The 12,007-nt window shown below is 40.1% G+C and overlaps 1 protein-coding gene across 7 annotated transcripts in view; it reads left to right on the top strand.

Annotated features, from left to right (window-relative positions):
- tenm3 (teneurin transmembrane protein 3) overlaps positions 1 to 12,007 on the top strand; it is a 229,612-nt gene that overhangs the window by 99,529 nt on the left and 118,076 nt on the right. For all 7 annotated transcript variants that reach the window (XM_027282804.1, XM_027282802.1, XM_027282801.1 and 4 more), the window contains 2 exons: positions 519 to 786; positions 11,270 to 11,443. In XM_027282804.1, the coding sequence (XP_027138605.1) occupies positions 519 to 786; positions 11,270 to 11,443 (442 nt within the window). The remainder of the gene's footprint in view (positions 1 to 518; positions 787 to 11,269; positions 11,444 to 12,007) is intronic.

Below are 12,007 nucleotides of genomic sequence, written 5' to 3'. Positions count from 1 at the left end.
AAAAGGTTGAAATGCTACAGGCAGTTATATTTCTGCCAATTACTGCATTACAGGAATTCATATTTACTTTGATGAAGAGGAAAAGCCTGTGTCTCTGTCATATAATTAAATTACTCCTGTTAGCTATGCAGATGTCTATTCATGAAATGAGGGGAAACTAAGTAGCAGTGGGGAGAGAAATACAGTCAGTGTCCCCAGGTCTTCAAGTACAAAACTTTACCCCCCCCCCCTGTCAGCTGAAACCAACACCTTACACAATTGAAAGACAACATTTTCATTTTTTAGTGTATTTCAATCCACTGAAACTGGAGGGTAAGAAAGTGGGGTGGTTTCAGTTGGTTGCAGTCTTCATCTTCACCACTAGATGCTACTAAATCAAAGGGTCCTTCCTTTTTACATATTTTAAATTTGGCTCAGCCCGTCCACTGTTACAGTACAATGAAGGTATGCCATTTTGTAATAAATGCTATTCAAAGACAAGCTTTCCTTCAACTATTCTCTTCTTCTGATGTTGACAGAGCAACAATCCAATCACCACGGCTCCACCCTGCCTCCGGTACCACCCCCTCACCGCCAGCAGCCCTCGATTACAGCTCTCAACCAATCCCTGGGCACCACACACCACGCTGGCCACTCCCTGAATTCAACGAGGCAGTTAACCCCTCCCACTGGAAGCCCGGCCCCTGTGGCCGGCCAATCACCAGCCGAGCTGCAGACCACGCCACCTGAGAGCGTCCCGCTGCAAGACAGCTGGGTGCTGGGTAGCAATGTGCCTCTGGAAACAAGGTAAACTGACTTCTGATCTGTCTCTGAGTGATGTGAATGACGCTTTGTCTGCCTCCCTCTAATGTAAATGCTGAATTTTACGTTTCTGCAACAAGTGCCCGACACAAGTGTCCTAAAGCAGCAAACTTTATGTCTACGTCATTCCACCCTAACTAGACAAAGATGAAAGGTTTATGTTAAATCACAAACAAATTCTGGCTAGACTTGTTAATGCAGGGTGCAGAGTACCTTCAAAACATTGACAGCCAGTCAACGCAAAGATTTTTAAAAAAATGAACCCAGAACAAAAAGGCAGAAAATTGCTTGTTTTAAATTCATCTCTCTTGCTGTAATTTTTTCTACGTACATTTTGAAAAGTGTGATGAAAAAGTTTATTCTAGCTTTAAGGATCTATAAAATCATTCTTCATCACACTATTGTAGAGAAGCATTATAATCAGACTGATTTAAGTGATAATCTGCAAGAATCTAAATGATCATTGCTGTGGGGTTTTGTATTCAAACCCTGAATCTCATTTAATATGTCAACTCATTGTTTCATTGTGCAAAACAGTCCATTGTGATTGTGACTCACTCTCCTCCACAGACCCTTGTTTAATTAAAAGGAAAAAGAAAAGCTGTTTACCCTATTGTTTATTTATAAGACACACTGGCTTGATAAAAGAAGTGAAGGGCATTGATTTAAACCTGACTGTGTGAGAAAGTGAAATGTTTCAGTATTGTGAGACATTTCAGGAGAAGAAAATGTGAAACATTTGTTTGTCTGTGGCCATGGTATATTTCTTCTCGATGATAATTTCAAACAAATTTCTAGCATTTTCCATAATGTCAAAACATGTCCTTATTATTGGATTATTATCATAGGGTATCATATCACTGATAGGGAGGAGTAGCACAACACATAAAGTTGCATTTGATTACTTCAGAGCTCTGGAAACATGCAGTCAGAAAGAGCTTTTACCACAGATGTCCCAAATGGGTTCTTTCTGGTGGCACACTTTTCATATCCTGTTCAATTTTCAGATCTTAAGCTATTTTGTTTCCATGCCATGCTCCCAGTGAGTGGAAAGAAATGCACAAATACACATTTAGGTGGTAAATTTACTATTTCTGTTTGGTGCTGTAGACCAGGGGTGGGCAAAGTTTTTGACTTGCCGGCCACATTGGGCAGAGGGGCCGGGCCAGGACTTCATAGCCCCCCCCCCCCCCAATACACCACACACACACACACACAATTATTATTATTATTATATTACTGTTATTGATGTTGCTTGAAAAAAAGGTTTCAACAATTAGTGTCATTCTTTAAACACATTCTTTGTGTATGTTATTAACATATTTTACATATAACACATTTTAACATCTTTGTGTGTTTTTAAACACATTTGAATATATTTAAACATATTTTTGTTAAAAAAATCTTTTCAACTTCACACAATTTAACTTTTCAGCTGATTTTTTAAACATGTTCATCATCAGACGTTTGCAGGCCGAGGAGCCCCAAAAGCACTTTATTGGCAGGACCCAAGCCTGGCCCCGTCTCTGCCAGACTAATAATGAACATGTCTTCACCAGTGTGGCAGTAGATAACAACAGCACTGCTGTTTGCAAAAGTTGTTCAGTGAGGATTCTGAGAGGAGGAAAGAAGACTTCGAGTTTTAAGACGACGCGATGTTTGAAACAAGCGGTATTAAAGAATATGAAGCAGCAGGTAGCAGCTAGCGGTGCTGCTGAGGCTAAAACAACACAGAGTGTGGATGATTGACACCTGTCGACCAATCAGAGTCAGGAGAATCTATTAGTACCGCCCACATTCACCTTTGACCCACCAATGACGATCCAGAATGAAGTAAACCCAAAGGTAGTATATTGCAGCAAGACTCACACTTCACTGTCAAAGCCTCTTTGTCTTTATGTAACAACCAGGAGCTTCATGATTGATTCAAATTAAAGCAGAGACAGAGCAGGAGACATTAGCAGGACACATTAGCAGGAGACATTAGCAGAGACATAGCAGGAGACATTAGCAGAGACATAGCAGGAGACATTAGCAGGAGACATAGCAGGAGACATAGCAGGAGACATTAGCAGAGACATTAGCAGCGTTTCTTCGCGCTGAAATAGAACTTTTGACGCGAAACAGCAAAGATCAGACACACTGTGTCGTTTTGTGGATTTTTTTTGCTACTCTTTGGGGCTAGCTCGCCGAGTTTTCATCGCACAGTGATGAGACACATATCTTTGTAAGATATATTTATATTTTTTGGATGTGGATAAATTCGGCGGGCCATATTGAAAAGCCTAACGGCCGTATACAGCCCTCAGGCCATAGTTTGCCCATGTCTGCTGTAGACAGATTAGATAATTTAAGAAAACGTATCTATCTGTCTAATCGATCTGTCTTTCTCTGTCACTGGTTAACTTTGCTGCAGGACTGTTTAAGGAACTGTAAAGATGTGAAGAAAAAATCTTATTACATTGATTATAATTAGGAATTAACATTAGAATTGTCTGCCCTTGTAACAAAGAAACATCAGCAGGCATACTAAGCATGATAATAACCAAAAGCTAACACAGTGTGGCTCTAGTGCTTCTGTAAAGATTCAAAAGAAATGGATATATGTCCCCCAATGTAAGCAACTGGTTGATGTCTCACTCTTCATGGTTCAAAGTTTGAACATGTAAAACGTGGATGGCTACAAGGGCTCAGAGGAGCACAAGATGGAGGGCTGTGGTTAGTAGTAGAAATAAGAAACATGATTTGGGCCATTTTAGTTGAATCTGTCCCACAAACATAACCTCAAGTTCTGACAAAGGAAGTCCAACCAACCTCTGGCAGACTGTGAATCCTAATACAGTATACACTGAATCAGCAGCTTTGTTGAAGCCTTTTACCTCTCGGTTCCCTTAGAGTCTTGATCGCAGTCGTCCTTTCAATGCTCTAGAGAGAGTCCCGAGGTCAGTGCATTTTTCTTTTCAGCTGTGACACAGGTTTTATTGGATAATTTGAGCCTTGAATCCCTATTCACTGAACGATTTATAGCTCTATGCTGAACACAAATACCCCATGCAGTTCTCTGATATACTGAAGATCACTGCTCTGTCCACTACACTGACATCACATTGGCGACTGTATAAAGGCATGTTGGCCCCAAGCTGTCCACATACACCCACATACAAAATTATGGGTGCAACTTAAACCACACCCCTCTGTTCTCCAGTCAAGTTGTCCAGTCATTCTCTCTTCCACCACGACTTCCTTTTTCTGCCCCTCTCTCGTTGCTTGTGTTCGTGTTTCTCACTCAGACAGAAAAGAGTGACAGGCTGATGGATGGAGGAATGTGTGTCTTTGTGTCTCCAAAAAAAATGTGGCTGTGTGCTTGTATGAGAGTGTGGGCTTCTGGGAAAGCCAAACCGTGAACCCCAATACATGTTTATATTGTTATTTAGGCATAGTACACACACACACACACACACACACACACACACACACACACACACAAACACACAATTTATGAGGGGTAACTTTAACCTTGACCTTCAATTCACCAGACAATTTGTAGCCAACTCTTTCCTCGTCTCACTCTCTTTTGTCCCATTCCCTGAGAGAAAACGGGATGCTGATAGATTGATAGAGGGGGAAATGTCTGTCTCTAGGATCTTTACAACCCCCAACACTTTGGCAGCATGTGTGTGTTGGAGAATGTTTGGACCTCTGGGACAGCCAAACCATGTTCCTCGCTCAGCTTTTTGTTCATGAAAGTCTAATGCATACACACACGCACACACACACACACAGTTGAGAGCATCATCTTTCAAAACTGATCCCACCCCCACTGAAGAGAGACGCTACTGTGTGAGGGTGTCTCTCTCTCTCTCTCTCTCCCTCTCTCTCTCTCTCTCTCAGACAGACTTGGAGATGAAACAACTTGCAAGACAGACACAGTTAGAAAATATATCAGCTTGCGGGGTGGACTTGAAAAATAAATGCCATGTGACCTGCAGGCACTCCCTGCATGGCAAATCAAACGCATCCATCCTCTGCTGGACGCTGCAGTCAGCACTCCCTCTGTGTCCTGCAGACAAAGAAATCCAACATCCTCAAAGATGAATGTACTGTACGCATTGGTTGGTCCATCCTTCATACTGTCACTTTCTTTCTTTCTTTCTTGAACATTGAACAATGGTATGAATGTTACAACATCAAATTATTTTAAGACAATATATGCCTCTTTTTGACACAATATATGTTTGTGTGTGTTTTGACTGTCTTGAATTTTGAACAGATGTTGCTTAAAAGTTCTAAGTGAGTAGATTTTTTATTTTTTTATCGTTTCATTCTGGACCTCATTCAAAGATGTCCAAGTCGTGGCTGTATACTGACCGTAGAAAGCTCCGAACTTGTTTATGAAGAGCACAAAATGTAGCATTAATCTCATTTAGACCGTGGGGAATATTAAATGCCTTTGGTAGCAGAACAGTTTCCGAAGCGTGACGTTCATGTTTGGGTTGAATGGTCTTTTTCAAGGTGACCACCCTGCAATTATGTGGCAGATAAGCAGGCAGATGATATTCTTTTGCTGCTCACTGGCTGGTGATAGGTCAGTTTTTAAGATGGTCCATTTTTTATCTCCATATTCAGCCTCTTTTCAGTCAGGTTTCATCAGCGGTGTGGCCTAAAACAAAAGTTCAAACCAGTGACAATTCAACTACAAACCACCACATCACTTTGAAAAACGCAGACACCAGTATTTCATCAGCAGCTCTGGTTTCACACTCATCTCTTTAGTCAGTGTCGCTCTGTCATTCATTTGAATGTCTTGCTTTTTAAAGAAAGCAAAGATGTTTTCAACCAAGACACTTCATCTGTCCACCATTTCACTGCAGTATGTCAAAGTACACATGCAGCTCCCAGACACAACCCACAAGACATATGGAATCAGTGAAACGTGGTCCTGATCTTAATTTCACAGTCTGACATGCTGACTGGACCACAGGTCATGTCCTGTTCACATACTGACCCCCCCCCCCCCCCCCTCTTTCTGTCTCTCTCTCTCTCACTCTCTCACGCTCTCTCTCTCACACACCCTTCTGGGTGCTGAATTAAAGATATACTACAAAGATAGTATATGACAATGACTATTAATTCTTAATTCTTAATTAAAAGTTGAGCTTAACTTGCACAAATGTCATTGCCGATTGAAAAAAAAACATTTAAAGTACATTCAACAGTAATGTGTCACTATAAAAATATTATATAAAATCTTCTGAGTCATTTTTATTGATGAATATCAATATCAAATATCAAATATTTGGTCTTCTCTCAGTTCAGTTCACTCAATATAAAACACCAGTCTCAAGAACAGTCAGCTAGTAGTGAGCAGCAACAACATTATCATGGCAACTTTTCCTGTTTTCTGCTGGACTTTAGAAAGCACTTCCTTACATTATGTAGAGTATGATTCTGTTTCCTTCAAGGACAACAACAGCAGGAACAAGCTTCTTATTAATTATGGACTTTCTACAGTGTTGTGGAGTGCAAAATAGATTTTCAAGAAGTCTGTATGGCATGAAATAAATAAATAAATCAAGTACAAAAAGATCTGTAATGTATTTAATACCATTCACACATCAATTATATCCACTGTAGCAATATGAACAAACAATAAGTCATGAGCCAATAAAAAAGTCTTGACAGGACAGTTTGTACAATCATTCATTGGTCACTGATTTTTATAGGTTGAGGATGTTTGCATGATTCTGAACATGGAGAGAACGAACAATTAAATGGTGACATGAGTATTTAAATTATACTTTTGCACACAACCACTGCCTGTTGTGTGTGGAATGGGGAGCTGTTCTTCACACTATGTGACAAAGACATGCCAGCTACAGTATACACAACCACATCTACAGTATGTGTCTACACGTTAGTTCCAGTCATTTTCTTCCAGAGTATCCATAACTGCTCTGTGTTTTTGCTTTTGTTACTTTTTGTCACACTTAAACTACACACACACACACACACTCACTCACACACTAACTCACACACACACACACGCATTTTTTCTCCTTGTGTCAGTCCTATTGTCAAAGACATTAAATGTAAATGCATTTGAGGGGCTCTTATTATCATCGGACTATCAGATTAGTTCTGGTTGACAACATGCTATTCATCAGCGCACACACTCATTTTACACTTGAATATCTTTGTCATGTCTGTCTGCTGTCTGACTCTAATTGACTTGCACTTAAACATTCCTAAAACACATAGACTAGTTAGTCTGCTATCTGCTGCCCCGCTGTGTGTTTGTCCAGCATTATGAAAACCTCATGTCTTTAATCTCACAATGAGCACCGTCTCCATTTCACATTCATCTGCCAACTACAGCTAGACTGATATGACTATAAGTTGCAGTGGGGATGATGCACTGATATTCTTCGATTAAGGCTGCTGATTGCTGATTTACTGCCTAAAGGTTTCTAGTTTCAAGCACAATAAATCAAATAATTGAAAGGACTGAGTGCTGCATTCTCCATTATTTATTTGTTTATGTCTCTATCTCTGTTGCATTTTCACATTTGATGTGTCTAAAATGACATATCTCGGTGACAGTAAAAACAAGTCTGATTCCAGCCCCTGTAATTTCAGCTAAGCGTGATGAATGTGTTTCTCTGGTGTGCTTGTCAAGAACACAAGAAGAAACAGCTGAATATGACCATCAATCCAGAATTCATTTCATCATGCTCAGCTTTCCGAGCAGGACAAATGCAGCATATTAGATGTCAACGGCTTGTCCATCTCCCCACAAACCCTTGTGCATTGGGATGATTTTCTGCCCTTGGTTTGAATTGTATTTGCAGCTGTGTTTTCAGATGTCTTGTTGTGGTTTATTGTGATCAAGATTTCCCATAGTGTTTCCATAGTGGCAGTACAAAAAAATAAATAAATCTAAAAGTGAAATGGAAATTCATTTTAGTTTGTAGGAGAGACCACCATTGTTATCAGTGTCATAGAATTACTGATAACAATGACAATATAATATAAACGTAAACTATAAAATACAAAATATATCAATAGTCATTTAATATCAGTCATCACCTGACTCTTCTTTCTTGTTTTATGTGTGTATGTGTAATGGAGTGACCATGCCTGGCCTCTGTGCTTCACTCTCTCTCACTCTGAATCAAGCATAATACAGTGTGACTATTTTTTCATTCAGACTCCACTTAAACATGATGCAGATTAATATGGTGAGAAATAATGAAGTGGCAGGCATAAAAAGCACAGCACAAATGCACCTCCGATTCAAGTATTTGTAGTTCTTCATTTCAACATTTCAACTGCTCCACCAAAAAGCCCAATAAATAATGACAGCAGACAACAGCAGGACGTGTAGACAGAGAAAATAAAACTGCTTCAAAAAGCTTTGACCACAGTGCTGCAATGTGGCTGCACTGTGGTGTGGTGGATTGAAATCCAATCCAATCAGCCTCTTTGCTGCATTCACACCTGTAGTTGAATGTGATCAAGCACTGTATGACTGTGATATATGACCTCTGAGCACCTGAGATGTATGTTGACGTCTGGTGAAGAGACTCCCAGGGTCTTGCTGACTTACACCAAGGGACACCAGGGGTGCAGGTAAATGGCATTAACTACCAGGAAGGAAACAGCAGTGCTGTGGACCCTGAGGAGCAGGACTGAGAACCACTAGAGTATTTTACTCATTCGCAGCGCTCCACTTAAAGTAAAAACTAATGGGTTTTCTCTCACCTTTAACTGGTGATCATCACATTAAGTAGACTTGTTAGAGTGTTTTATGAAATAGATAATCTCCCAAGGCTCATGTCAGATTGATACAATGGTAGCGACTGAAACACATGTTTTCTTTCTGCTACCAAAGGCAAAATACGAAATACCTATTCTTTTTTTTTCATCAATGTTGAACATGTCTGCACCTGTTTAACTTCGTGATTTAACGCCATAAATTCTGCTATAAGCTCATGAAATTTCATTCATTCATTCAAATTTCATGAAAACTTCATATCATCTCAAATCATGTCAACCATCCCTCCTTTTGTTATCTTCAGTTCTCAGTTGTCAAGTGTAGCTGAATATCTCACCTGCATGGTTATATCTACACTCGGTTTGTTAGCTACAGTAGTGTAGGTGTTTCAACATGTTAGATTGATCTAAACCAGTTAGTTGCAGTGGATCAAGACAACAACTTCTGTGTTCTGTGAGGTGAAATGATGGTGTTTCTGTGAAGGGAGCCTGGTGGTTTTGGACAGAGCGATAAGAGGCTTTGGTGTCCTGTCAGAAGGGGCTATCTGACAGCAAGGTAAAGCAGTGAAAATATTCCTTTTGTTGCTGCCCACTTTCATAGCAGCTTAGCTTCCATGCTGATATCCTCCTTTCTGCTTCTCCGAACTGGGGGCGTGCAGACCGCTGTGTAGCATAGGTAACAACACACTGCCTATAAATGAAAGCACTATAAACTTTAAATGCTGTGTTTGTGCACAGCAATGCTCTCTCTCTCTCTCTCTCTCTCTCTCTCTCTCTCTCTCTCTCACACACTTGTGCTGTCTCTTTTTTCTGCCTCACTCTCTTCACATCTTGCCTAAAGGCAGGTATTAATTGAAGGGCCCTTGTTATAATAGGTTCTAATTGTTAATCACATTGCCTTGTTAGGGAGCAGTCTGATTGTAATTACAGATGCTCGTTAGCTGGGGTTCTGTCATTAATTAGACATTGTGACCTTGGTAATTACTGCAGCCATACATGTATGTCCCCAGTGATTTTCTTGTGGAAATTTTCCTGCCAAATTGTCCACAGGCATACTTTTTGGGAATAAAAAGAGCTGTTTGCCCTTCTTGTGGACATCCATATGAATGTCATCTTTATATAGTTCATTGTCCCTTGATTAGCTTGTTTCAGTGGGGTGATAAAGTGTTTACAGTTTTTTTTTTTTTTTTTTTTTTTTTTTTTTTTGGTGAAACTGGAAAGCTATTATTTAACAAATAAATTAAGTCAATTTATATTTAATCAGTACTGGAGTATGCTCCAAATTGCTTGTGTATTTTTTGTGTATAATAATCAGTGGTTTCCTCTCTGATGAAAACTTGCCTTGCAAACAATAACTGACTCATCTTATTAACTCACAAGTCATGAACTGGAAACTTGGTTAAAGCAATCATCTTAAGAAGACAGCCATGCTTGAGTAATAAAGTAGTAATGTGTGGCATCTAGTAGTGTAGTTGTGGATTGCAACACTCTGTGTCACCCTCTCCTTCCTAAGAAGAAAAAATACAATGGCCACTTATAACGCATAACGCATAAAAAACATGAAAGGCCAGATATAGGAAGGTCGAGACCAAGTCACCACTCTGTGACTTTGTGCTGTATTGTATTTATAAACTGCTGTTTTCTTTTGGATGCTGTTTTACAGAAAAACTCTTTGTGGTTTAGGCAGACACATTTTATAACAGACAATGTGGCTGACATGTCCTCCCACATAAAGACAGTGTAGCAGAGGAGGAGGGTGTATTTTTTTTCTAGTAGATTATTTCTTTTTTCAGCTTTAAGATTTTAATCAATTATGGTTCTTATTTTAATATGACCGCTTTGTTTTTTTTTAATGACAGTCTTAAAGTGAAGTTCACCTTGACTTCTCAGCTTTATAAAACAGTTTGTTTTATTGAGAGAACTTTGCAGCTGCTGTGGTTAAACCACTGCTTTCCTCTCTTTATCTGTGTGTGTGTGTGTGTGTCCAGCAGGTCTTTGCTCTATAACTACAGACCGTAGAAACAACTTTTCGAATAGTTTCAGCCGCTTTCACTGTCATTTGTTTACCCTCTATTGAGGTGCTTCAACGTCGCTCCACTGGAAATTGAAAGTGGATCTTTAGCTCTGCCTGAAGTGTAAAAACATGAATTGAAACTGTAGCGACACAAATTTAACACAGCTCTGATGAAGCTGAAGCCAAACTTCAAACCACAGAGATTCAGGTAGAAGCTATAAAAGTACTGAAAGCTCGACACAGATTTGCACCTACCAAGCAGGACTTCTGTAGCACAGCTCGGGGCTGTAGAAACCCATGTCACCCCGGCCTGACTTGGCTTGGCCCTGGTCTGGCTAAAGCAGACTGACCGTGGGCCATGGACTAACTGTAGAACAAACCAGGATTGAAACATGGACCAGAGATGTCACAAAGAATAAAGATCTGATGTCTCTGTGTTTCTCTGGTCATTGGTTCTATTGTTTTGTGAAATACATGTTGAGGGATCATTATTATGACACATGCCTCAGGACTGATAGGTTAGTGTCAAAACTTAGAACGTTGTTGTTTCGAGCAGTAATCATGGTTCACACAGTTACCTGATGCTGCCACAGCATGGGCAACGCTATGCCACTATGTACTAAATGCTCCATACTAATGTACTTAAACTAATTTCTCGGTCTTTCTTCTCTTGCTCTTTAGGCATTTCCTCTTCAAGACAGGTACAGGCACCACCCCACTCTTCTCCACAGCAACTCCTGGCTACACTATGGCAACAGGCTCAGTGTACTCCCCGCCCACTAGGCCGTTGCCGAGGAATACCTTGTCCCGCTCTGCCTTCAAGTTCAAGAAATCCTCCAAGTACTGCTCATGGAGGTAGGATGGAAGAAGCCAAAGTTTTGTTGTACACTTTGGTCATCAGTAAAATACAAAGCAGATTCATATAAGATCAATTTTTGCAGCTGAGAGATATGGTCATTTTTTAGACTTTTGTGACTGATCATCAGTGGTTGGATTCATCAAGTGGTGCTGGCCTTTTCTTCTGTGCAGTTGGATTTGGATGTACATTAACATTTCTGCCAAATAACAATGGCTGGAACATTATCCTACATTCCAGTCACAAAAGTAGCTGAAGTTAAAATTACTGCCAGATTTGAGATTTTAGTTGTCAGCATATGGTCAGTCCCTGGACAAGACTGTTTGGATAATTCTAGGACATCATTCACAGTCTGACATGACATTTTTCCTGCCTGGGTATACTGTATATGCTCTAGAGTCCACTATAGATTAGGGATTATATGCCCCTGGAGTATGCAAACTGGATGTGTTGTTCACAAAATCGCGGCACCAACCACACATAACAGGCCTTTCCCTAGTCAAAGTATTAGCTATTCAAATTAGCTTTCTAGAAACAAAGAAAAGTCAGAGGTCAGTTGTTCT

Source organism: Larimichthys crocea, chromosome X (genome assembly GCF_000972845.2).
Source record: "Larimichthys crocea isolate SSNF chromosome X, L_crocea_2.0, whole genome shotgun sequence".
NCBI lineage: Eukaryota > Metazoa > Chordata > Actinopteri > Sciaenidae > Larimichthys > Larimichthys crocea.
This window is presented reverse-complemented; position numbering and strand designations above follow the sequence as displayed.